This window comes from Megalobrama amblycephala, linkage group LG14 (genome assembly GCF_018812025.1).
Source record: "Megalobrama amblycephala isolate DHTTF-2021 linkage group LG14, ASM1881202v1, whole genome shotgun sequence".
Taxonomy (NCBI): domain Eukaryota; kingdom Metazoa; phylum Chordata; class Actinopteri; order Cypriniformes; family Xenocyprididae; genus Megalobrama; species Megalobrama amblycephala.
In genome coordinates this window covers 297501-325000 of record NC_063057.1, presented here as the reverse complement: position 1 = coordinate 325000, position 27500 = coordinate 297501, and the positions used below count along the sequence as shown (strand labels likewise).

The 27500-nt window shown below is 34.9% G+C and overlaps 2 protein-coding genes and 1 long non-coding RNA gene across 13 annotated transcripts in view; 1 reads left to right on the top strand and 2 right to left on the bottom strand.

Annotated features, from left to right (window-relative positions):
- The window catches only part of syn3 (synapsin III), a 51042-nt gene that overhangs the window by 6034 nt on the left and 17508 nt on the right, over window positions 1-27500 (top strand). For all 6 annotated transcript variants that reach the window (XM_048157080.1, XM_048157081.1, XM_048157079.1 and 3 more), the window contains exons 3-6: window positions 2807-2864; window positions 6291-6382; window positions 8459-8615; window positions 8939-9028. In XM_048157080.1, coding sequence (XP_048013037.1) covers window positions 2807-2864; window positions 6291-6382; window positions 8459-8615; window positions 8939-9028 — 397 coding nt within the window. The remainder of the gene's footprint in view (window positions 1-2806; window positions 2865-6290; window positions 6383-8458; window positions 8616-8938; window positions 9029-27500) is intronic.
- Window positions 9094-27500, bottom strand: part of LOC125246171 — a 31262-nt gene continuing 12855 nt past the window's right edge. For all 6 annotated transcript variants that reach the window (XR_007179760.1, XR_007179765.1, XR_007179763.1 and 3 more), the window contains exon 2: window positions 9094-10575. This is a non-coding gene — a long non-coding RNA (uncharacterized LOC125246171). The remainder of the gene's footprint in view (window positions 10576-27500) is intronic.
- Window positions 10591-25499, bottom strand: LOC125246170 (metalloproteinase inhibitor 3). The gene is made up of 5 exons (XM_048157083.1): window positions 25287-25499; window positions 14746-14828; window positions 14333-14444; window positions 12568-12689; window positions 10591-11808 (listed from the first exon to the last, which is right to left on the bottom strand). The coding sequence occupies exons 1-5, from the start codon at window positions 25408-25410 to the stop codon at window positions 11611-11613; spliced, it is 639 nt and encodes a 212-aa protein (XP_048013040.1). The 5' UTR covers window positions 25411-25499; the 3' UTR covers window positions 10591-11610.

Sequence of the window (27500 nt, the reverse complement as noted above, 5' to 3'; positions counted from 1 at the left end):
AAGTCACAGAAATTAATAAAAATCTTTAAAAATCAAATAAATTAATAAAATCTGAAAAGTCACAGAAATTAATAAAAATCTTTAAACAACTAAATTAATAAAATCTGAAAAAGCAAAAAAATAAATAAAATCTGAAAAAGTAAAAAAAAAAATCTGAAAAAGTAAAAAAAAAAAATCTGAAAAAGTCAGAAATGAATAAAATCTTTAAAAATCAAATACATTAATAAAATCTAAAAAAGTCACAGAAATTAATAAAAATCTTTAAAAATCAAATTACATTAATAAAATCTGAAAAAGTCACAGAAATTAATAAAAATCTTTAAACAACTAAATTAATAAAATCTGAAAAAGCAAAAAAATAAATAAAATATGAAAAAGTAAAAAAAAAAATCTGAAAAAGTAAAAAAAAAAAAATCTGAAAAAGTCAGAAATGAATAAAATCTTTAAAAATCAAATACATTAATAAAATCTACAAAAAAAGTCATGGAAATTGCTACAATGAATATATCTAGTTTCTAGTTATGCCAAGCTCTGAAATATTTTATTGAGTTGAAACTGCTGAGAAATTGCAATTTGTGAGTTAAAAATAATTTGTAAAAAAATTATTCCATAACCACAAATAAATAGAAAAGTCATATAAATACAATATTAAACCCTGAAGAACATGCATATTATGAAGCTATATAATGTGAATATATTTTTTGAATGGCTGGATAGAGAGGGTCTGTGAGAGCAGCTGAAGCACTAACTGTGTTTGACCACTAGAGGGAGTGAGAGTCCATCACAGCACCGGTGTTTTACCAGCAGGTGGCGCTAGAGAAGCACACATCAGACCACAGTACTGGTGGAGCATGTAAACATCTGTCCAATCAGATCCTGTGAGTTAATGTGAAGCATGTGGAATGAGCCGGAATGTTCCGGGATATATAGAGATACATTGAGTCAGGCGTCGGCGTCTGGGAAACTCATTGCTACTGTTTGTGGACGTCTCGGCCGCCATTTAATTGGGAAAAAGGCTGAGATCTGTCTGTCTGTCTGTCTCTCTCTTCCTCTGTGGAATTCCTGACTGCAGTCAGAGAGTGTCTGGGAGACGCGGCCTCGTTCCCAGCGCTGCTGCTCGGAGAGAGGACACAATCACAGCTTCTGTCCGGCTGTCAGCGCTGCTCCTCTCTCTCTCTCTCTCTCTCTCTCTCTCTCTCTCTCTCTCTCCTCACGCCTCGTCCCTGAGAGCTTCTGCTGGAGACCAGCTGCTCCTGTGTCCAAGAGCCTGAATCAGCTCAAACACACTGAAGTCGAGACTGAAATAAATACGTAAATATATAATAAATCATCAATAAAATATGAGGAATTATATAAATAGATATAATTTAAAAAATTTGTATTATAAAAAAGTTAATTTAAAAAAATTAGTAATATAAAAAACTCAAATGTAAGTAGTAAACAATTTATATAATAATATTAATAATAATACATTTTAATAAAATAAATAATAATAATTTATAATTGAAATTAAATGAATAATAATATAACAAAATAACAAAAATACATGTAAAAATATTATAAAAATAAAATATATTATTATTAATAATGAACTTATAACAACAAATACTAAATATATGTTAAACAATAATTAAATCAACAAATAATCATGTATAAATTAAATAAATATTAATGTTATTATTAATAACAAAATAAATTATATTTGTTATTTATATAATTATAAGTTTATAATAATAATTAAATAAATAATAATTTATATATAGAATTTAATGAATGTTAATACTATTAAAAGAATGACATTATAATTAATAATAAATATTAAATAATAATGTCAATAAATGACAATTAACAAATAATCATGTATCAACAAATAATCATGTATAATTAAAATAATGAATAATAATATTAGTATAAGTATATTTATTATTTAATAATATTGATAAATTATATTAATTATATTTATTATTTATATAATAATAAATATAAAATAATATTTAAATAATATAAATATATATATATATATATAGAGAGAGAGAGAGAGAGAGAATTTAATTAATATTAATACTATTAAATAATATTTATATTTATTATTATTATTAATAATAAATATTAAATTATAATAATGTCAATAAATTACAATTAATAAATATAATAATAATAATAATAATAAATACTAAATACATGTTAAACAATAATTAAATCAACAAATAATCATGTATAATTAAAATAATGAATAATAATATTATTATTATTATTAATAAATATTATTAATATTAATACTATTAAATAATATTTATATTTATTATTAATATAATTAATAATAAATAACAACTTGTAATAACATCAATACATTATAATTAATAAATATAATAATAACAAAATAAACAAATAAAATAATTGTATATAATAAATATAAAATAAAAAATTAAATAAATAGTAATTATTTATAAATAGATTATGATTAAATAATATTAATATTTAAATAATTACATAATTAATAATAAAAACATCAATAAATAATAATTTATAAATAACATATAATCAAAAATAATATTATAAATAATAATAAGTGAATGCTCCAGTGTTTTCTGTCCTTCAGGGTCAAAGTCACTGCAGTTAATCGAGTGTAAATGAAGCGTGTGCTCGTCCTGTCAGCTGATGGATGTGGAGATGAAATGAATGTGACGCTGAATTCAGAGGAACAGACGAGACGTTCTGTGGCAGATCTGAGATCAGCTCTGGATCATTCAGTGACGATGACGCACAGATTCTGCTCCAGTAACATCATTCCCGTGTTGTTTTTCAGGGCGAAGTACTTCAGAGGAAGGAAGCTGAACGGAGAGTACGAGATCCGTGTGGAGCAGGTGAGCTGAATGAATGAAAGCGGCTCCAGATGTTCGTTCGTTTCCCCAGACGTGCGCCGATAGCATCTGTAGATCTGTGATTCGACTGAGTAAGCGCTGCCGTTCAGACACAACAAACACACTCGCTGTCTGCGGCTCACACTCCAGAACCAGCTGATGATGGTCATAGAACCAGAAGACCTCAGTTATTTACATTTAATTCTATTCATCGAGTTTAAACAAACACTCTCGCTCATTTCAGTGCACATCTGTGAGTTTATCTGTGTTCTCCAGGCCGAGGTTTATCTTAATAACACTCCACAGACCCTTCAGACCCACAACGGGCTCTTGTGCTCGCGTCACGCTCCAGCCCTCCAGAGGGAGTCGAGCGAACGACACGTTTGCAGTCTTGGGAGGTCCTGCTGTTTGTTCTGACCGTCCTGATGTTCTCAGACATCTGCTGAGCAGACCGCCGTCCTCAGCTGAGCTTTATCAGACATCTGGAACCGATCCGACGCTCCAGATGTGTGTCCGTTCAGTTCAAGCATTATTCATTTTCTTCACAAACTCAGAGCAGAACTAGAACTAGAACCATAAAAACATCTTCATTACTCCACATGAAAACATTATCCGAAGTACAATATAGAAAACTAAAATAACTCGAGTTTATTACGTCTCATTTCACCACTGAGACTGTTCGTACAGATATGATGATGATGATGATGAGCTTATTTTGTCCTGTGTGTGTGTGTGTGTGTGTGTGTGTGAGTGTTTATGAGCTCTGGTCATGTGATCGGGTGAAAGGCACCTTGCATTCTTCACCCTAATGACACCCATTAGCTTCGGCTCCAAAAATACCTGCCAGGATTCCAGATGGGATCATGACGCCAGCGCAGACTTGGAAAGCACCAAGGACTGTGTGTGTGTGTGTGTGTGTGTGTGTGTGTGTGTGTGTGTGTGTTTGGAATGATCACACACACACACACAAGCTAATGTTCAAAAGTTTGGGGTCTGTAAGATTTATTAATGTGTTTGAAAGAGTCTCTTCTGGTCACTAAAGCTGCAGTTATTTGATCAAAAATACAGTAAAAATTGTGAAATATTATTATAATGTAAATCAGCTGTTTTCTATGTGAATATATAGTAAAGTTTAATTTATATCCAGTGATCAAAGCTGAATTTTCAGCATCATTACTCCAGTTTTCAGTGTCACATGATCCTTCAGAAATGATGATTTGCTGCTCAAGAAACATTTATGATTATTAATGATGAAAACAGTTTTTGTGGAAATTATTTGATGAATAAGAACAGCATTTATTTGAAACAATCTTATTATAAATGTCTTTACTGTCACTTTTGATAAATTTAATGCATCCTTATACTGAATATAAGTATTAATTTCTTTAAAAACTCAAACTTTTATATAGCATGAAAAGACTTCATTTCCCATAATGCATCATTTTTGTTGCTGTTCACTCTAATAATCTCCTCATTACGGCTAACGAGCGCTCAAACATCTGCATGACGAGCGTCTCTCAGTCGTGGAGGTGAAGAGGGAAGGAAACATCCAGAGTTTGTCTCTTGGACTTTCTCCTGTTTTCCTTTCCCAGCAAGAGAAGCCTGAATGCGTTACCCGGACCGTAACCATGGCAGCGCGAGTCTGGCACACCTCCCGTGCTCCCGGCCAATCGAGTGCCTCCATGCCAGCCGGCCAATAGGAGTGACTTATGTGTGTGTCCTCTAACTGCTGTTTGACATTCATCTGTGTGTGTGTGTGTGTGTGTGTGTGTGTGTGTGTGTGTGTGTGTGTGTGTGTGTGTGTTTAAAGCACAGATGTTTACGTGGAGTCGTCGAGCTGTTTTCTCACTGAGACGACAAATAAACGCATAATCTTTCCAGTCCCAAACTATTGAGCTTCTGTACTTCATGTTGAGTGTTTGGCATAAATGGCCGTTTGATGTTATTATTTTGGTGTTTTATATGGTGTAAAAAATATAAATATCAAAAATACCATTGTTTTATCTTAGATCATAGATGAAAATATGGTAAAAACACGTAATTTACAAAGGAAATATGTTTTTTAACAGTTATAGCACCACCTATGGTCCGATCTCCATAAAAGTTGGCATGCTTGTTTAGAATCTCACATGCTCACCTAATTTCGTGAAGTTCCGAGTTTTTGTTAAGGATTTATAGGCTTTTGGGTATATTTAGCTACGCCCATTATCCTAACCCTAACCCTGTTATAGCGACCCAAAGGGTAAAGTTCAACTTTTTTTCATAATTATTAATCTAGAGAGTCCAGAGAATTGTCCTGCACCGGTTTTTATTCCGATCGGGCGAAAAACCTAGGACTAGTTCACAAAAGTAGTTTTTTACATAATCGTGAATATTTAATGAATGATTTGATTGACGGCATTAGTTCTTGAGGCAAAGTTGTTCAGCATGAGGAGATCTATCAAATGATATGCATATTGTGTGTATGTGCGAAACATCACATGATTGCAGAGGCGTAAAACTCGTTAGCACCAACTAGTGGCTGATTTCTTTCAAAATTCTTACAGACAGTCGAACATGCCCAACCGAGTTTCGTTCCGATCGGCCTCCGTTAACCTTGTCTAATAGGTGCTCAAATTTCATTGGCCGATGGCGGCCATGTTTTTCGAGATACATCAATGTCCTCATAGACCATCATGCCCCCTTGGACCAAGACACTGCATGCCAATTTTCAAGTCAATTGGACTAATGGTTGCGCAGTTATAGCTGTTTTCAAGGTTTTTTTCGTGTTATAGCGCCACCTAGTGGCCAATCGCTGCATTTTTTTTACTGTGACCAAAGATTGATCCCGTAGACATGTGTTCCGAGTTTGGAGAAAATGTCTCATTCCGTTCACGAGTTACAGCCATTTTAGTAAAAGTGGCTCCGCCCACATCGTACGTTTTTTGAGCGACCGTCAATCGAAGTTTCAACTTTTTTTGATAATTATTAATATTCAAACTCCAGAGAATATTTCTGCTCTAATTTGGTTCTGATCGGGCGAAAAACCTCAAATTAGTTCGCTAAAATAGGCTTTAGAAAAATTCAAAATGGCGGGAAAATTTCGCGGGCGGAAATAAAACGGAAGTTATTGTGTGACGCTGGTTTACAGCATCAAAATACTGTTGATTTTGTGTTTATGGACTGTAGAAATCTGTAATTCATGTCTGTGATTCGGTGCCGTTAAAAACCTGATTAAAACGCTGAAATTCAACCGACCAATGGCGTGAGTTGGAGGCGTGGCCAACGGAAACCTGTTTGAAAACACTCATTATGTTTTCTATTTTTATTGTTTTCTTCAGCTCAGTGTGATCTGATCTGTGTCTGACCAAGGGCTGATGGGTAACACGAGTCACATGACTAACTCAGAATGAGTGTATGAACTCTAATCAGCTGCGGTGTGTGTTTCAGGCCGAGTTCTCCGAGCTCAATCTGGCGTCGTACGTGAACTCCGGCTGTACGGTGGACATGCAGGCCATCCGAGGAGGAACCAAAGTGGTCAGGTGTGTGACGACATCATCCCTCAGAGAGCGCGTGATTGGTTAATGTCATCAAGTGACTCGTTCAGCTTCAGCTAGTGTGACTTTAGGAGATTATTCAAGGTTTTGTCTTCATAGTTTAAATTCGTTTATTACAAAGTGAATCAGTCTGTGCTGAATGAATCGATTCCTTCAGAGCTTCAGATCATTCCTGTCTGGAAGCAGATTGTCATTCCAGACTGTTTTTCCAGCTTGTTTTCCACCGTTTCAGCCAGACAGAAATGAGCTTTCAGTGGAAACACAATCGTTCGTCTTGTCTGAAGCGTCCGTGTGTTTGAATCATTCACACGGATGAAGAGAATCACATTAACCAGCAACATCATCCACGAACGAACTAAACATGAAGAGCTTTAACATCTCTCCACCGAGCAAAAGGTTCTGTTTGATTAAAGTCTGTGAAACCGCTGGCGCTCGGGTCATGTGATTCGAGACGCTGTATTAATAAACCTCATCTGTACGGCGGTGTGTCCTTCCTCACACTCGTGCCTCTCTCGGCTTCAGATGACCGTCATCTGCCAGACACATGTGATTATTTATACCTGCCGCACTTATCCAGACATCTTATACTCGTTTAATAAAGGCCTCTATTAATAGTGTGTGTGCAGCAGTGCTGAAATTCAGCCTCGCAGGCAAAGATCGGGGCTGTTTGATCAAAAATACAGTAAAAAATACAGTGAAATTATATTACAACGTAAAATATCTGTTTTCTATGTGAATATATAGTGAAATATAATTTATTCCTGTGAATTTTCAGCATCATTACTCCAGTCTTCAGTGTCACATGATCCTTCAGAAATCATTCTGATATGATGATTTGATGCTCAAGAAACATTTATGATTATTATTAATGCTGAAAACAGTCATATTTTTGTGGAAACTGTGATATAATTTATTTTTCAGGATTGTTTGATGAATAGAAAGTTCAAAAGAACAGCATTATAAATGTCTTTACTGTCACTTTTGATCATTTTCATTAAAACAAAACCTGATAATGAACAAACTAAAGCTGTTTTGCACACGTCATGATCCGGTTCTGATGAAAGCTGCTCATTTTCTAAGGACTGCAAAAAAGTCCTGTTCTTAATGCGTATTTTTGTCTTGTTTTCCAGTTTAAGTATCTAAAAATCCTTGGAGTAAGGACGATACGATACCAAGACTTGTTTTCATAGATTGTGTGTTTAATATCAGTGTTTTGTCTTTCTGCACTGGCAGATTATTCACTTGTTTTTATCTTGTTTATATCAGAACAGGTGAAAATATCAGTGCAGAGAGACGAAATACAATCAACGCTTCTCAAGTAAATGCATTTTGCTTTAAAAATTTTGCCGTCGGCGCCGATGGCCTCATGGGCAGCGCGCCAACATGCAGCGCCAATGCAGTACGGGCGACCCGAGTTCGAGTCCCGGCTTGTGGTCCTTTCCCGATCCCGTCCCCCTCTCTCTCTCTCCCACTTCGCTTCCTGTCTAATCACTGTCCTATCATAATAAAGGCAAAAACGCCAAAATAAATCTTAAATACTATTTCAACGACTGGAGAAAATGTGTTGATGTCACGTCAGTCCAGGATGACGACAGTGAATGTACATAATGAGGTTTTGTGCGTTTATCGGTGTGTTTCTCAGCACATGTTAGCGCAGTGACAGATATGATGGTGCAGCTGCTGTGGATCATGTGCTGCACATTCTTCTGCGTTCCTCCAAGAGCTTCTGTTCAGTCTCTAATGATCGTCTGTTTCTGGAGACGTTCTGCTCTTTCATTCTTTCTTTTTCCCTGAAAATGTTAGTTAATGTTAATGCGTTGGACTAAAACTCACTGACTTTGGAAGAACAAAACATTCTGATCATTTGTTCACTCTGAAACTGAGACTCAGATCAGTGAGGCCTACCAAAAAGAAACCTTCTGACCTGGAACGCCAGATTGGTTTGTTCAGCACAAGGGTCAACAGTAATAATGACCTCTATGAGCCGACGTGCTCCAGCGATCCTCATTTCTACTGGTTTTTAATGATTCTGTGCGTCCGTTTTTGTTTTTCTCTCTCCAGATCGTTCAAGCCAGATTTTGTGCTGGTTCGCCAGCACGCCTACAGCATGACCCCGGGCGAGGACTTCAGGAACCTCGTGATCGGCCTGCACTACGGCGCCGTTCCCAGCGTGAACTCGCTCTTCTCCATCTATAACTTCTGCAGCAAACCCTGGGTGGTGCGTACAGCGCTTCTTTGATACTCTAATGTGTTAAAAGTTCTCAATTTGTATTTATATTACATTACATTAAATATTAATCAAAACATTTCTGTATAATTATTGATTATACAGACCATACATTATCAATATATTTTCTTTAAAAAAAAGCCACTCTATGCTTCCCGAGCGTTAACTAATGGAAACTTACTGTAAAATCTTAGCAAAATACTTTTATAGGCTTCAGGTTAATGTAACCAAAGTCATTTTCGAGCTGGAGTGAGTTTTGATGGAAGATGATAAGGAATGGCTCAGGAACATGTTTTTGTGTCTTCATTCTGCAGTTCTCTCACATGATCAAGCTCTACCACACTCTGGGTCCGGAGAAGTTCCCGCTCAATGAGCAAACCTTCTTCCCTAACCACACCCAGATGGTGAGTCACTGCTTTAACTACTTTAACTAGTCCTCCGAGAATAATAATGACGAGATAGTCACAGAGCCATTTTCACAATCTTTATTATAAAAATATAAAACAGAGAAATTAAAAATCAAAACATTCTTGAAAAGCTGCTATTTGAAAAATGGTCATCTCTCTCTTTTACACACACACACACACACACACACACACAAACACACACACACACACAAGCTTTCAGCCTCTTCAATGAGAGTAAAACAGGTCTGATCTGAGCAGAATGTTTGTGTTACGCAGACAAAATACTGTTATAAAAACTTGAGTTGGAAGCTGAGACAGAATGTTTTTACTCTGAACCAGTAGTTAACTAGTGTTCAGACGCTTAAACCAGTAGTTAACTAGTGTTCAGACACTTAAACCAGTAGTTAACTAGTGTTCAGACGCTTAAACCAGAAGTTAACTAGTGTTCAGACACTTAAACCAGAACTTAACTAGTGTTCAGACACTTAAACCAGAACTTAACTAGTGTTCAGACACTTAAACCAGATGTTAACTAGTGTTCAGACACTTAAACCAGATGTTAACTAGTGTTCAGACGCCTAAACCAGATGTTAACTAGTGTTCAGACGTCTAAACCAGATGTTAACTAGTGTTCAGATGCTTAAACCAGATGTTAACTAGTGTTCAGACACTTAAACCAGATGTTAACTAGTGTTCAGACACTTAAACCAGTAGTTAACTAGTGTTCAGACACCTAAACCAGTAGTTAACTAGTGTTCAGACACTTAAACCAGTGGTTAACTAGTGTTCAGATGCTTAAACCAGATGTTAACTAGTGTTCAGACACTTAAACCAGATGTTAACTAGTGTTCAGACACTTAAACCAGTAGTTAACTAGTGTTCAGACACCTAAACCAGTAGTTAACTAGTGTTCAGACACTTAAACCAGTGGTTAACTAGTGTTCAGACACCTAAACCAGTGTTAACTAGTGTTCAGACGCCTAAACCAGTGGTTAACTAGTGTTCAGACACTTAAACCAGATGTTAACTAGTGTTCAGACACTTAAACCAGTGGTTAACTAGTGTTCAGATGCCTAAACCAGTGGTTAACTAGTGTTCAGACACTTAAACCAGTGGTTAACTAGTGTTCAGATGCCTAAACCAGTGGTTAACTAGTGTTCAGACACTTAAACCAGATGTTAACTAGTGTTCAGACACTTAAACCAGTGGTTAACTAGTGTTCAGATGCCTAAACCAGTGGTTAACTAGTGTTCAGACACTTAAACCAGATGTTAACTAGTGTTCAGACACTTAAACCAGATGTTAACTAGTGTTCAGATGCCTAAACCAGATGTTAACTAGTGTTCAGACACTTAAACCAGATGTTAACTAGTGTTCAGACACTTAAACCAGTAGTTAACTAGTGTTCAGACACTTAAACCAGTGGTTAACTAGTGTTCAGACACTTAAACCAGTAGTTAACTAGTGTTCAGACACTTAAACCAGTAGTTAACTAGTGTTCAGACACTTAAACCAGTGGTTAACTAGTGTTCAGACACTTAAACCTTAAATGCTTTTCCGTCTGATCTCAGCCTCCAACGGAGGAATGGAGCAGAATATCTGATGAAATAACTTGAGTTTAGTGATAAAAACGATTATTCTAGCTGTTCTGATCTGAATTACTTCAATATTGATGCATGATTATTGTTTGATTCATATTCGGTACTCTCAGAATGGATTGATGAAGCATTAGATTTCTCTCATCAGCGCGGTCTAGATGTAGAAAACACATTGATATGAAGAATATTTATCTACTGATTATAATCTTTGTTTTAAAGTAATAAAAAAATACTAGTCACAATTTCATAGCTTATATCATAAACAGCAAGAAGGAAAGAATCAAACGCACGGATCGCTCAGGCGTCGCTCTGCGCTGGTGCTGGAACGACCACTTCTAAATGACCAAAACCCAACGTTTCAGCACAGTCCAGAGTGAGCATCATAAATAGATACCGAACAGTATAAATCTGGCACATGACGTTTATCTGCGTACATATACAATTTATATCATTTAAATCATGTTTAAAAGCAATACATCACTATAAAAGAGCAGTATTATTGCATTCATAAATTACTTCATATCTCAGTGGGTCGTGTTAATGAGGATCAGTTCGTTTCGTTTGGGGTTACCCAGCTAACAGGGAACGTTCTCAGAACGTTACGAACAAACGTTCCTCCAGTGTGTGCGTTCAAATTGATCTGGACTTTAATAATGTTAACATCTTTTTTTCTGAAACGTTTCAGTTGTATGTTTTTTAAATGTTTGTTCAGAGAACATTCAAAAGTAACGTTCCCATGATGTTTGAAGAATAATACGATGGAATGTTCCCTCAACGTTCAACATTTAAAAACCGGACGTTCAGAGAACATTCCGAATCGGGAATGTTAGCGAAACGTTCTCAGAACGTGTTTGTGTTAGCTGGGTAACTGCTCCAGGCCTCACGTGACCCGTTGCTGAACACACGTGATCCGATGTGGTTCTGTCTAATTACACAGAGGAAGATCAGGTGGGGCAGTTAGTTATTGTTGTTAGGGCGGGTTCAGGGGTCGGTGGTGTTGATGGTCACTTTGTCGCGGATGGTCATCCCTCGGTACCAGCTGCAGTAGCCCTCCTTCTGCTGGATGCAGGCGTAGTTGCGGGACTGATACCCGGGGTAGCCGAAGTGGGACAGCATGTCCGTCCACAGGCACTCGTGTTTGGAGGTCACGAAGCAGGGCAGGTAGTGACACGGCTTAATCTGCAAACAGAGGAAAGTGTGTTTGCTTCACAGTGAACTGAGAGAGGCTTCATCTGTCTTTCTGAACCGCCTCCATCTGGAGTTTTCTTCACAATATTCCTTATCATTCATATGCAGAATAAAGGGGCGGCGCCTGGTTGAGCTGAAACTGGTAAAGCAGTTTATCATAAAACTTTAAATGTCTTTAAATCATCTTGTTTTACGGTTATTTTATGGATTAGGATGTTAGACGCCACCCTACCCGGCCATGCGGTATTCATTTTATTTGTGCAGGTCTGTTAATTTTAAAAACCCAGCAGCTCCTGCCTTCATTCAGCGCTTGTGTTTGCTTTTGAAACGTGTGTGAATGAAACCAGACGGATTGAAAGGCGCCTGCGGAGCTTTATGTTTCCAGGTGTTTTATGAATGCGGGTCATTCAGAACCGAATCCTCTTTTATCCGCCAGAGCGTCTGTCGTCGTAAAGCCTCGTAAAGTCTTTATGGAGATGCACTTGGTATTTGTGGCCAAAAATATGCATGCATTTTCTTCAAGTGTCAGTGTTATTAAAGGAAGACGTTAGATTTTGATTGCTAAGCGAACATCTGCATGTGTGTAGCGATATAAAGCGCCGCTCAGATCCAGTGATAACCTGCGCTCCAGTGGTTCTGTGTCTCAGATCTGAGTCCAAACCCTTCAAGCTTGGCTTCTGAACCAGTGGTTTAATCCTGGTCCAAACATCTGGATCTTTACGTGATGGATGGGAACCGCGTGACACTCACCCTGCAGTTGCAGCCCAGCTGATAGCGGTGGTTGATGCCCTTCTTCTGAGCCAGAGACAGGCGTTCCCAGCGCTCGTTGAAGTTACACAGGCCGGTGTAAACCTTCCCGTCATGAACACGACCTGCACACACACACACACACAGCAGAGGTCAAACTCAGTCCTCAGTGACTGACATGGGAACACATCAGATATATTAGTGTTCCTTCATAAATATCCTCTCTCTCTCTCTCTCTCGGGTTAGATTAACCAGTTAGCCGGTTTGTGTCTTATTATCACCTGCAGCAGAACAGCTGTGCGTCACATGCTCTGTTCGATCTCTAGATGATCTCAGTCACACTAGAGAGAGACGCTATCAAGAGCCTCAGCTGATCATAAACACACACGACATTCAGGGCATTGACACTGACCGATAACTATAAAGCAATTCAAGAGATACGAGAAGAATTTAATGTCATTCAATATAATATATTGTTAAAATTAAAAAAATTCAAATTGCAATGTGTGATTGTTATTTAAAAAATTCCCTTTTTAATATTATCTTTTTTAAATATTAAATGTTTCACATATTTTAACTGTATTTTCTATATTTAAATATATATAAAATAATAAATGTATATATAATAAGTATCTATATATATGTATATGTTTAATTTATATATATTAAAATAATACTTGATCTAATTTTTTTTAATTTATATAAAATATTTAATAATATAATATATAATAATATTTTATTATATAGTTACATACATAATATATTAAATATGTGTTTCATTTAAATATTTAAACTTTATAATATTATATATTTATATAAAAAATATTATATTGTTATATTAAATATCTAAACTTTTATATATGTGAGTGTGTATATTCAATTTATATATTTATAAACTTATATAATATTATATATATATATATATATATATATAAATAATACTTTATCTAATTTTTATTCAAATTAAATTGCAATGTGTGATTGTTATTTAAAAAATTCCCTTTTTAATATTATCTTTTTTAAATATTAAATGTTTCACATATTTTAACTGTATTTTCTATATTTAAATATATATAAAAATATTAAATGTATATACGGTATATTAAATATCTATATATATGTATATGTTTAATTTATATATATTAAAATAATACTTGATCTATTTTTTTTTATTTATATAAAATATTTAATAATATTATAATATTTTATTATATAGTTACATACATAATATATTAAATATGTAAACTTTATAATATTATATATTAAAATAATACTTTAATTTTATTATAAATTTATATTAAAAAAATTATATTGTTATATTAAATATCTAAACATACATATGTGAGTGTGTATATTTAATTTATATATTTATAAACTTATATATATATATATATATATATATATATATATATATATATATATATATATATATATATATATATATATATATGAAATAATACTTTATGTAATTTTTATTATAAATGTATATACAAATTATATATAGTTATATACAGTATTATATTTATATAACATACACTTCTCTTAGTTGTATCTTTTATATTTGGGCAAATACTGTGTAAAATAACTTCTTAATTGTAAATTAATCAATTTTATATCTATCCATTTAATTAGCCGTCATTAAAAACCCCAATTAGTCAAATATTATTGGCTGTGAATCTTCTGTACGGCTCTTAAATATGAAAGTAATCATAATGAAGATGAGCTGTTCGGTTTCTCCCATGATGCACTGATGATGATGGCGTCTCACCTGTGATCAGGTACTGGTATTTGTTGATGTCGAACTTGACGCCGCACATGCTCTCGGAGTTGTGTGTGTAGATGTACTGCACATGCTGGATCTTGTCGAAGCCCTTGTACATCTAGAGCAGACAAACGAGACGAACACAGTCAACAAACGCCCGTGTGCAGCAATCTGTCTGTGTTCGATTTATTTCACATCTAAATAAACCTTTGTTTTGATTCGGCCCCGTGTGACATACAGGAAGCCTGAGAATAAACACGCTGTAGTTCACATGACAAACATCTGCCATGTTTTGTCTTTGTCGTTTGGCACGGGCCTGTGTTTAGTCTAGGGCAGAGATTCGACCTTCACTGCTGCTGCGATCATGTGTTTCATCAGCATCAGCTCGTGTGTGTCGTCTGGTGTTCGCGTCGGCTCACCTTCATCTGTTTGACGGTGTAGCGCATGGTTCCGAACGGACGGTCGTCCAGGAGTTTCTTGCCCACCACTTTTGCCCTGATCACTGCAAACACACACAGAGTCACGATCAGACCCAACCACAGACAACACTGAAGCATCATGGGAGCATGCAGCCGTTTCAGAAGTCTAGTGCTCTATTACATGTACACAGATAAAACAATCCCAGAATGCATTGAGACAAGTGGGGAAAAAATATCTAAGACGGTCAGATTTATGTTGCTTTATGGCTTAAAAACAACTCGATCACATTATGATGCAGTATTTCATCCCGTCTGAGGAAGACGAGTGATCACATGATCAACATGATCCACTGTGGCTGTACTGGCATAAACTGATAACCACAAAAGACATTCAATTCATTTCATTTCATAAAATAAAACAAAATAAAATAAAATAAAATAAAATAAATTAAATGTTTTTTGAAAATATTCCCTTTTTAATATATACATTTTTAATATATTTTATATTAATTTTGTATTATATAATTTAACTGTATTTGTATAAATGTATAAATATATTTATATAATTTATATATATCTATATACATAGATATGATTGTTTTAAAATATTTGTAAAATATTTTTTTCATATTTTAACTGTATTTTTCTGAATTTAAATATACAAATATACAATAAATGTATATATAATTTATTTTATATAATTTATCAAATATCTGTGTATATAGACATGATTGTTTAAAAATATATTTTTTAATTTATATATTTATTTTTAAAAATATTTATTTCTGGATTTAAATATATAAACATGATATAATAAATGTATATATAATATATTTTATATAAGATATTAAATATCACACACACACACACACACACATATATATATATATGAAGAGTTTGGTTCCAAAACGCGATAAACGCCATTTTCAAAAAAATCGAGTTTCCGCCAAAATCAGTATTGTATATGGTCAGTATTGAAAAGTCATTTATTAATTTTGCGCAAAATGCGATATCCGTCGTGTTATTCTGTCATGTTCCCTCCCTTTCTTTCCAAAACACGACAAACGCCAGTCTCCTTTTTCTCCAAAACGCGATATATCCTCTCTCCACCAATCACAGCGCACCATTCCACCCACTGTAAACATTGAAGGCTTTTTAAAAAGCCGATTTTAATAACAATGTACTTGGCAAATGTGTTTATTTAACAGTGCGGTGGCGCAAGATACTCTTTAATCGGTAATGACAAATAATTTATAACATTAACAAGATGACCCGTTGAATTCATTTTGGGAGCGACGGCTGAATGTATTTTTAGTAAAATGTCTGTACATAAGATAAATATTGGCAAAGTTTAGACTCTGTCATATATGTGTGAATCAACTTACTTTGTTGTGTATTTTCAATTTGAAAAATAACTTTTATATTGATGGATTAATTGCATTTTGAAAAAAAAGTATCATGGATTTATTGCATTTTGGGGAAAAAAAATAACATGTTTTTATAATAAACTTTTTAAAATCAAAATGTAGATTTGAACTTTTAATGTTTTTATAACCAAAAGATGCTATGTGAAAGTTTGAAACAGAAAATAGTGGTTTTCATCTTGCCACTTTCTTGGTAAAGAAAACACCTTTTTACTCAAATTAATCAAAATGGAGTTATTGCGTTTTGGAACCAAACTCTTCAATTATAAAACAGCAGGTTATTTCCTCAGATATTCCCACTTTAAATGTGTGACAGATTTCCTGTTTAGAGAGTGTGTGAAGTGTGTGGCGCTGAACTAGACTGCTTCCTCAGAGACCGCGGAATGAGGCCATGTCAATACGGGCGGCCTCTCTCCCATAATCCCCTGCAAACGCACACAAGTCTCCCGTCGGTAACCTGACACGCGTCCTGCAGACCCTCACTCATGTCACACGCGGGACGCCTCATTTACAGCGGTCAATGGCAGTTCCTGCGCCCGTCTGCGGGTCACCTGCTCCGAGAGAGAAATGGAATGCTTGTTATCTCTTGGAATTTCCTTCCCGGAATTCTTTGAGGCTCACATTCCTCAGACCGGTGAGAAAAAAACAAAGGAAAAGTTCATTCCTGCCGCCATTATCAGCTCACAGGGAACGTTCTGGCAACAAACGTTCCTCCAGTAACGTTAATAGAACGTTCTATAGATGTTATTTAATGCACCTGAGCTAATATGATCTTCTTCATGAACTAACGTTAAATACTGCAACAGATGAATGTGTTGCTCAGTTATTAGTTAACTAATGTGACCTTTTGAGGGCAAAACATATTCGGTTTATGAGTGACACAAATGATTGCCGTCCCAGAGAAACAGAAGCATTTAATCAGAAACTGTTCTCTAATAGGTTTGACCCTTTCATCAACGCTCAGGGTTCAGAGGTCATGCCATTGAACTCCAGAGCCGCGCTCTGATTGGCTGTGAGCCGCTGTGCCGGTTTTCTGGAACTCTCCCGTGACTCCTCGACCTCCCTGAGCGCCTGCGAATGTTTATGTAACCCAATTCCAAACTCGCTATGATGTCCACCTGTCCACCCCTCCGTCTGGCCCGCGGGCGTCGATCCTCGCGGCTATATTTAAGAGCGTCAGCCCCTCCATAAGCCCTCTGAATCATACATGAAAGCCCAGAGCCGCGCGCCCGCTGTGAGTCATGCATATTCATGAGCCGCGCACCACTCTGACTTACATTCGGGAAAGTAGGTGGCCGTTCGCTCAGAGAGGTAAATGGGTTAACGCGCAGAAATCCTCCTCTGCAGAGAGTGATTCACGCCGACGAGCCGAACCAGATCAGGAGTCGCTGGGAAACTCAATATTGGACCATATTTAGTCAAAACATCCTGTTTTCTACTTGATTAAAAGTCTGGAAGTTTTCTTCTAGTTTTAGTCAGTGAAAACTAATTTAGTCATGCTGCAAAATGGTTCAACTTTTGCTCAAAATCATTGATTAACTTTTTATCAGAATTATTGCACTTTCACCTATAAGCACTAATTAAGAAAACTCATTTGCATGCTTTATTTTTCTCATTTACTCATCTAGTATATTTATCATCGTTGATTATGATTTCACTGTTTTAACTTTAGTTAGTGTGTTTGATCATAAACAACATCTGCAAAGTTACGACGCTCAAAGTTCAATGCAAAGAGAGAGATTTTCTTTTTAAGGATTACAACAAATGGCTGGTAGGGACTACAACGAGCCTCTTCCTGGATTAATGACATCACAAACCCTAAAATTTACATAAACTCCGCCCCTGAGAACACACAACAAAGGGGGCGGGGCCATGTTGGGCTGCTTTAGAGAATATGAAGAGTTGTTTTTGTAAATGCCGTCATTTTACGCCGGACTGCTTCACAAACGAGGGTCAATTCAACACAAAAGATGAACATGACGGCACATGCTAGTGGATGAGTTGAATCAACTCCACAGCAACTACATCAATTTATCCACTAACCATTCAGAAACGTCTAAAAGTTGTAACTTCTTCTTGAGTCTCTCCATCAGTGTCGACTCCGGTTTGAACAATGTAAGGCTGAACACTTTCGTCATTTTGGCTGCGTGAGATTCTCCAGCTTTGTTGTTGTTGTTGAGCTGTTCTGGAGCAGCAGCTCATTTGCATTTAAAGGGACACACACAAAAACGGCGTGTTTTTGCTCACACCCAAATAGGGGCAAATTTGACAAGCTATAATAAATGATCTGTGGGGGATTTTGAGCTGAAACTTCACACACACATTCTGGAGACACCAGAGACTGATATTACATCTTGTGAAAATACATGTTTGTCATGTTTTCAGATCATATACTCAGTGTAGAGAGAGTGCGAGCGCATGGTTGCCAGATTGAGAAGATTAAGCAAAACACCAAGCAGAAAATGTGTCCTTTTAGAAAGTGTAGAGATTTTATTTTTTTAAAATTAAGTTTTAGTCTTTTTTCGTCAACAATAATGCATGTTGAGATAGTCAGTAGGTGTCTTTCCATTCAAAGTTGCGAATTTAACTTTAATGATGACAGACTTTGACTCAGGCATTTCAGAACCACCAAACCAACATTTGAGATGCTGTGATGTGATTGGTCCGCTGGTTATTCCAGTTATCCAATCACAGCCTCTGCTGAAGCAAAGTCACGTGAGTGTAGTGAGGGATTTATTCAGTAAATGTGTTTCTGTCGTAGTTTATGTTTTTATGCGCATTTCCATCCAGCGTTTTTTATGCGACATCCCAAAAATAGTCTTAGTCATGGAAAAAAAAGTCATTAACGAACATTTTTTTGCTGTAGTTTTAACAAAATGAACATGTACACTGTATATCAAACAGTAGATCCTGCCACTAGCAATGCCAGGGTCATGGGTTCGATTCCCAGGGAAAGCAAGAACTGATCAAATGTGAATGTGATATAAGTGGCTTTGGATAAAGGCATCTGCCAAATTCATAAATTATTTTCCATTTATGTATCAGTTTCTGTGATGTTTAACTGCGTCCAGAGCATCTCACCCCATCGCCACGTCAGATGGGAACCAGACCTCCGTTGGCGGGATATTAAACTCCAGGGGCCAAAGTGTAGGGCAAAACACTAATCTGGAGCCTGAAAGGCCTTTAGTGCGGCGCTCCAGAGTGAATAGAGCGTTTCAATTGCCTTCAAAAGCCCTGCCAACTGAGGCTACATGCGAGATCGGCACTGCTAAACTCATTCTGGAGCCGTGCAGGGGCCATATTGGCAGAAAATTGCTATAATGGAGCGGGAAAGGCATGTTTAATGTGTGTAGATGTGGAATGTGGGTCTGGCGCTGAAGCCGCTGATGGTTTTTCACAGTTTGTGCGAGTTGCTCCGTCTCTGCCTCCTCTGTTCTGTGATTTCATGATTTAAGGAGCACATTTGCACATTTGTGATTCATCTCCCGTGAGTTGATTACAGAGCGCGAGGTACTTAAACACATGAGTCACCATCATCCATCCGCCCGGCGCTTTGAAGTCAAAAGAAAGAAACGAGACAGACAGGAACGGCTCTGAACTGCCTTCTGAAGGACTGATCCTTAATTACAAAGCAGCAATAATTGGGCATAGTGATGCACCGAATGTTCGGCAACAGAAAATATTTTTTTTAAAAAGTTTTGTCTGAAATTAGTTTATTAGTTAGGTTGAAAAAATAACTATGATTCTAATAAACATATACATTATATTACATATTCATTATATTTTTACTTAATTTTTAATGATGTCATTATTTAACGTACAAAAAATTAGTGTAGAAACAATTTTCACTAAATAAACATTATTTTTGGTTTCAGTTTTCGTAACGTAACGACACAACTGCAGCGCGGTTTTAATCAACAGAACGATATCGTCTGCTGGTGTGGATGCTAATATAATTATTGTTATAGATATAATTATAGTTATAGTTATTGTTATAGATATCGTTATAGATATCGTTATAGATATCGTGATAGATATTGTTATAGTTATTATAGTTATCGTTATAGATATTGTTATAGATATCGTGATAGATATTGTTATAGTTATCATTATAGTTATTGTTATAGATATCGTTATAGTTATCGTGATAGATATTGTTATAGTTATTATAGTTATCGTTATAGATATCGTTATAGATATCGTGATAGATATTGTTATAGTTATTATAGTTATCGTTATAGATATCGTTATAGATATCGTGATAGATATTGTTATAGTTATTATAGTTATCGTTATAGATATTGTTATAGTTATCGTGATAGATATTGTTATAGTTATCATTATAGTTATTGTTATAGATATCGTTATAGTTATCGTGATAGATATTGTTATAGTTATTATAGTTATCGTTATAGATATTGTTATAGTTATCGTGATAGATATTGTTATAGTTATCATTATAGTTATTGTTATAGATATCGTTATAGTTATCGTGATAGATATTGTTATAGTTATCGTTATAGTTATTGTTATAGATATCGTTATAGTTATCGTGATAGATATTGTTATAGTTATCGTTATAGTTATTGTTATAGATATCGTTATAGTTATCGTGATAGATATTGTTATAGTTATCGTTATAGTTATTGTTATAGATATCGTTATAGTTATCGTGATAGATATTGTTATAGTTATTATAGTTATCGTTATAGATATTGTTATAGATATCGTGATAGATATTGTTATAGTTATTATAGTTATCGTTATAGATATCGTTATAGATATCGTGATAGATATTGTTATAGTTATTATAGTTATCGTTATAGATATTGTTATAGATATCGTGATAGATATTGTTATAGTTATTATAGTTATCATTATAGATATTGTTATAGTTATCGTGATAGATATTGTTATAGTTATCATTATAGTTATTGTTATAGATATCGTTATAGTTATCGTGATAGATATTGTTATAGTTATAGTTATCGTTATAGATATTGTTATAGTTATCGTGATAGATATTGTTATAGTTATCATTATAGTTATTGTTATAGATATCGTTATAGTTATCGTGATAGATATTGTTATAGTTATCGTTATAGTTATTGTTATAGATATCGTTATAGTTATCGTGATAGATATTGTTATAGTTATCGTTATAGTTATTGTTATAGATATCGTTATAGTTATCGTGATAGATATTGTTATAGTTATCGTTATAGTTATAGTTATTGTTATAGATATCGTTATAGTTATCGTGATAGATATTGTTATAGTTATCGTTATAGCTATAGATATCGTTATAGATATTGTTATAGTTATCGTTATAGTTATAGATATAGTTATAGATATTGTTATAGTTATCGTTATAGTTATTGTTATAGATATCGTTATAGTTATCGTGATAGATATTGTTATAGTTATCGTTATAGTTATAGTTATTGTTATAGATATCGTTATAGTTATCGTGATAGATATTGTTATAGTTATCGTTATAGCTATAGATATCGTTATAGATATTGTTATAGTTATCGTTATAGTTATAGATATAGTTATAGATATTGTTATAGTTATCATTATAGATATTGTTATAGTTATAGTTATAGATATTGTTATAGTTATCGTTATAGATATTGTTATAGTTATCGTTATAGTTATAGATATCGTTATAGTTATCGTGATAGATATTGTTATAGTTATCGTTATAGCTATAGATATCGTTATAGTTATTGTTATAGATATTGTTATAGTTATCATTATAGATATTGTTATAGTTATAGTTATAGATATTGTTATAGTTATCATTATAGTTATCGTTATAGTTATCGTTATAGATATCATTATAGTTATCATGATAGATATTGTTATAGTTATCGTTATAGCTATAAATATCGTTATAGTTATCGTTATAGATATTGTTATAGTTATCATTATAGATATTGTTATAGTTATAGTTATAGATATTGTTATAGTTATTGTTATAGCTATAGATATCGTTATAGTTATCGTGATAGATATTGTTATAGTTATCGTTATAGCTATAGATATCGTTATAGTTATCGTGATAGATATTATTATAGACATTGTTATAGTTATTGTTATGGTCACAAACCATTAATAATTGTGCATAGTGATGCACCGAATATTCAGCAAATGAAAATATACCGTAATATTTCGAAAAACGTTTTGTCTGAAATTAGTTTCTTAGGTAAAAAAAATAACTGTTTCTAATAAACATATACACTATATTAAATATTCATTACATTTTTACTTAATTTTTACTGAGTTCTTCATTATTTAATGTACAAAAATTTGGTGTAGTAACAATTTTCACTCTTAATAAAAATGTGAAATTTTGAAGTAGAAAAACTGCCTTATGTGCAATTTAATGTTTGGATACAACTTAGTTTGTTGATTATTAAATAAATTTGAAGAATTAATTTATAATTAAATAAACATTATTTTTGGTTTCAGGTTTCGAAACGTAACGACACAACTGCAGCGTGGTTTTAATAAACAGAACGATATCGTCTACTGGTGTGGACGCTAATATAATTATTGTTATAAGCTAGATATTGTTATAGTTATCGTTATAGTTATTGTTATAGTCACAAAGCATTAATAATTGTGCATAGTGATGCATCGAAAATAAACGAAAATATACCAAAATATTTCAATAAAAGTTTTATCTGAAATTAGTTTCTTAGTTAGGTTGAAAAAATAACTATGATTCTAATAAACATATACATTATATTACATATTCATTATATTTTTACTTAATTTTTACTGATGTCATCATTATTTACCGTACAAAAATTTGGTGTAGAAACAATTTTCACTCTGAAATTGCTAGTTAAATGGCAAGGTGTTATTGGATTAAAAATGTGAAATTTTGAAGTGGAAAAAACTGCCTTATGTGCATGTTCATTTTGAATTTGAAGAATTAATTGATAATTAAATAAACATTATTTTCAGTTTCAGTTTTTGAAACGTAATTATATCATTAAAAAGTATAGAAACTTCCTAAAAATAAGTCTCAACTTATTTTCGGCTAAATGAAAACTTTAATTTTTGCGTTTCATTCGCTGATTTGGGTGCATTATTAATTGTGCATAATGTAGAAGCGTATGAGCGGAGTATCTCGCCTCATATAGGTTTAAAATGCTCCGCTCTCTACGGCTCTTTGTTACCCAGAAGCCATCGCTCCATCTGATGCCCCTGGAAATATGTTACACATGGCAGCAGAAAGCAAAGCCTTCTGCATTCTGTAGTACTGGAGGAAATCTGCACGCCTGGCGTCCGGCCACCGATTCAGACATGCTCACAATAGCTGCAGTCTTTGCCTTTCATACAGCATGAATACCAGCACAAAGCCAAAGTCACATTTTATGGGACATCTCAATATCTAGTTTATCCACAAACACATCATCAGTATGCAAGTCATACGTGGCCTCTTAACCAGACAGTCCGGCTCCCATTTCCACACTCGGCTCATGAGCGGGATCTCGAAACGGGATTTTGTGGGTGTCCGACCCACGATTCCCCATCAGAGCGCAGACGAGGAAACCCAAAGTGAGAGGCGTTAAATGTAGCATGACACGCTAAAGTCAACATGAAACGCTGAAATAGTGAGATAAAATATTTGAAAGGGGATTGATGATGTCAGCGGAGAAGGATGAAGGAGTCGTTACATTCTTTGACCAGAAAGTGTTTTAAGAAGAAGTAAAGCCCATTATAATGTTTTCAGAACCCCAAATCTGAGCAAAATCAGTGTGGTTGGAATCACCTTCAGAGCGACTAAAAACATTGACAGCCAATCAGAATCCATCCTTTAAAGAGCTTGAGCATTTAAAGAGACAGACGATAAAACTCCAGCGCTAATAATGAACAGAACGATATCATCCGCTGGTGGGGATGCTAATATAGTTAACGTTATAGATATCGTTATAGTTATCGTTATCGTTATAGACATCGTTATAGTTATCGTTTTTGGTGTAAACGAGCCTTAACTCTGTGAGAATAGTGAAGTCCACACCACAACTATAACGATAATGACACAGAAGAACAATATCGTTGGAATCACTTTCAGAGCGATTTTTTTCCAGCTGATGAACGATAAAAACACTGACAGCCAATCAGAATCCATCCTGCTTTAAAGAGCTCGAGCAAACTGCTGCGTTTATAATAAAAAGAACGATATTGCATTGGTGCAGATGTGAATATAGTTATCATTGTAGTTATCACTATAGTTTCTGTTCTTGGTGTGAACTGATTTCAATTCTTTTAAAATCAGCGAATGGACTGACAGACGCGGTTTGAGGAGCTCTGAGCTCAGCTTGATGGTTTCTGCTGGATTCTATCATTTTCCAGAGCAGATGTGCTGCAGTGATTCAGATGTATGACTGCGCTGGTCCTGAACTCTTCTTCTCCATCATCTTCATTTTAACCCTTCAAGACCATTAAAACTTCCCAGATATTCTGAAATTCAGAAACACTTGAGATGCACCAATGCAGTGATGTAAGAAGACCAAACTCAGTATATGATGCAGAGCATGAACTCAACAAACAAAGTTTCACGTTTCCTCCCATAGAAAATCACTGTAAACACTGGAATGCAGTGCTGCAGCTGCTGCCTGTTGATAGTGAGAGTTTGGTCTTTAACATCACTGTTTCAGAAATCCCCAAACATGCTCATAACTGTATATTTTAGGAATCACTGTCCCGCTGAAGCATCTGCGTTCATTTATCAAATATGAGGAAAAGTGTGGAAAAAACAACATCTCCGTCCAGCGTTCTCGCGCTCGCGCTGGCAGGCGTTTGTTGCCATGGATACCGCGAAAACTTTACGCTTGTCTTGTTTGCGCTTAAACGCGCAATGACGCACTTGAGCTTTAACGATAATCGTTTCTGTGTGATAACGCGCCGCTATAACGCAACGCTATCAAATGCTTTAGGAAAACAGACGCGCTCGGGTGAAGAACATCTGCGCGCGCTGATGTGGAGTAAATATGGTCTGTTACATAATATGCATAGTGTACTGTATTATGAATAACTCGCTCTGCTCTCGTACTTTAACCCCCCCCCCCCCACACACACACACTCATGGTTTCTTACCGATGTCGGAGTTGCAGTACGCGTCCTGTGGATGAGACATCACGCATGAACACGCGTCCGACGCCTGGTACATCAGACAGAGCAGAGAGAGCAGCAGGAACACGAGCACCAAACAAGGCTTCATTCTGAAGTGTAATGCGGCTGTAAAAGCTCCTGTGCTGTTAGACTAGAACGCGCCTCGCGTGCACACTGCTGTCAGAGCTCTTCAGGCTCGAAGTACATATAGTGCGCCAGCGGGGACGTCACGCGCGAGCGCTGCAGCCCTCGACCAATCACAGCGCGCGCCGTTTAACATAACAGGCGCATGACGTAATGGAAGTGACTTCATAAAGATTTTTTTTTTTTGCCTCTGTTTTGAGACACTTATTTCCACTATGAGGCTGCAGATTGAGGCGGAAAATCGAGTCTTTGTGGAAAGGAACAGACATGTTGTGATACTGTGGCTTTAGGGTGAAACCCTCCCAAAAAACCTCAGTGACTCACAATACATCTTTATTATTCTAAAGTATGGAAAATATGAATAATAAAGTCAAATGGAAGTATCTGTAGTAACCAAAAATCAATTAATTTTATTGGAAACACTTGTCAACAGTAGGGTACAATGGGGCTAAAGGCACACCTTAAGAAAAATTGTGCTTTTCTCTACTCTCAAAGTGTATGATTGCAGGAAAAATATATATGTTTGTATTGAACATTGATGGAGCAACATATTTTGTGTTAAAAAAATCATAATTTTGTTTAAAAATCTTATAAATGTATGAGGTGGTGATGGGGTAAAAGGCACACAAATACTTAATACTTGTTCAAAAGAATCACTTTAGCAAAGTTTGTACTATTTTCTGTTTATTTTGATAAATAAAATAAGTCATTTTTGTTCAGTAAATATACTGTCATTAAAATAGGCCTATGTTATATATATATATTTATATATAAAACATAAAAATAGATTTTAAAAATACAGAAACAAAATTATTTTAAAAAGTAAAGATTCTGAAAGCATTGAAGGAGATCCCATAATAGCCTACAGTAGTAACAATAAATGATATTTTATTATGATATGATTCATATATTTTAAAATATGAGTGTTTCATTATAACATTAACATTTTTATTATTTTTTATTAACTAACATTAACAAACATTAATTAATACTGCTTGTTGTTTAGAGATGCACTGATACTACATTTCTCCACCGATACGATAGCCGATTATTCAGAGTGATATCTGCCGATACTGATAACTTTAAAAATGGACATATATCGGCCGATAAATACCGATATGGTGGCTGATATATCATGCATCCTTTATATATATTATCTATTAATATATATTTTTTAGAGATGCACCGATACTACATTTCTCCGCCGATAGAGTGATATCTGCCGATAACGATAGTTTCAGGGTTCTGCCTTATATAGCTTCTTTTAAATGAATGATAGTTTCATTATAATTAATAATTAATCATTATATTTTGAATTATTATATTTTGAAAGAAATGCAAATAAAACCTTTATTCTCCAATATTATCACACATTAACTAAATTCTGAAGATTAAATTAATATTTCTCAACTTTCTGAATGTTATTAATTCATATAATTACTGTTAATATTGAACATCAAACTGGTTTCTTTACATAAATCACAAATGCAGTGCATTTTCCTGCCTTCTTTTGATTGACAGCATATATCGGCCCTGACTATCAGCTGTTTTTAAACTTTCAGCCAATAGTGTGAAAATTTGCTTTTATCGGCTGATACCGATTATTAGCCGATATATCGGTGCATCTCTATTGTTGTTATTAGCCAACCTTATTGTAAAGTGTTACCATTTTATTTTAGATTCATTCTGTTTCCAGTTTTTGTGTTCGTGATGTGATCATAGAGAGCGGTGATGCACATTCTCCTTCACTTCGCTCATGTTTTCCTTGTGGTTTATATTAAATATGTACTGCATGATGACTTGTTTAAGAGTAGACACTCAGTGCATTTCATCATTTTGCAAATATTTAAATGCGATTATGCCAGATTCGCTCTGGTTTCTGAACATTCTTCATGTGTTGATTTAGTCACTCAGAGTTTCTGTGATGGAAAACTACAGATCTGCTCGTACCGCTGCTGTGTTTTACACTAATGCAGCCAGTAAACACAATCCCATAATCCTCTGAACTCATGAATTAGCCGTAATGGTGTTGATCTCGGTGTGTTTGGGCGCGGG

Bases quoted from the DNA above. Each gene is read 5' to 3' on its own strand.
- LOC125246170 (XM_048157083.1), bottom strand. From the start codon at position 25,410: ATGAAGCCTTGTTTGGTGCTCGTGTTCCTGCTGCTCTCTCTGCTCTGT. The intron at 14,445-14,745 runs GTGAGCCGACGC...TGTCTGCTCTAG, and splicing joins ACACCGTCAAACAGATGAAG to ATGTACAAGGGCTTCGACAA. The intron at 12,690-14,332 runs GTGAGACGCCAT...GTGTGTGTGCAG, and splicing joins ATACCAGTACCTGATCACAG to GTCGTGTTCATGACGGGAAG.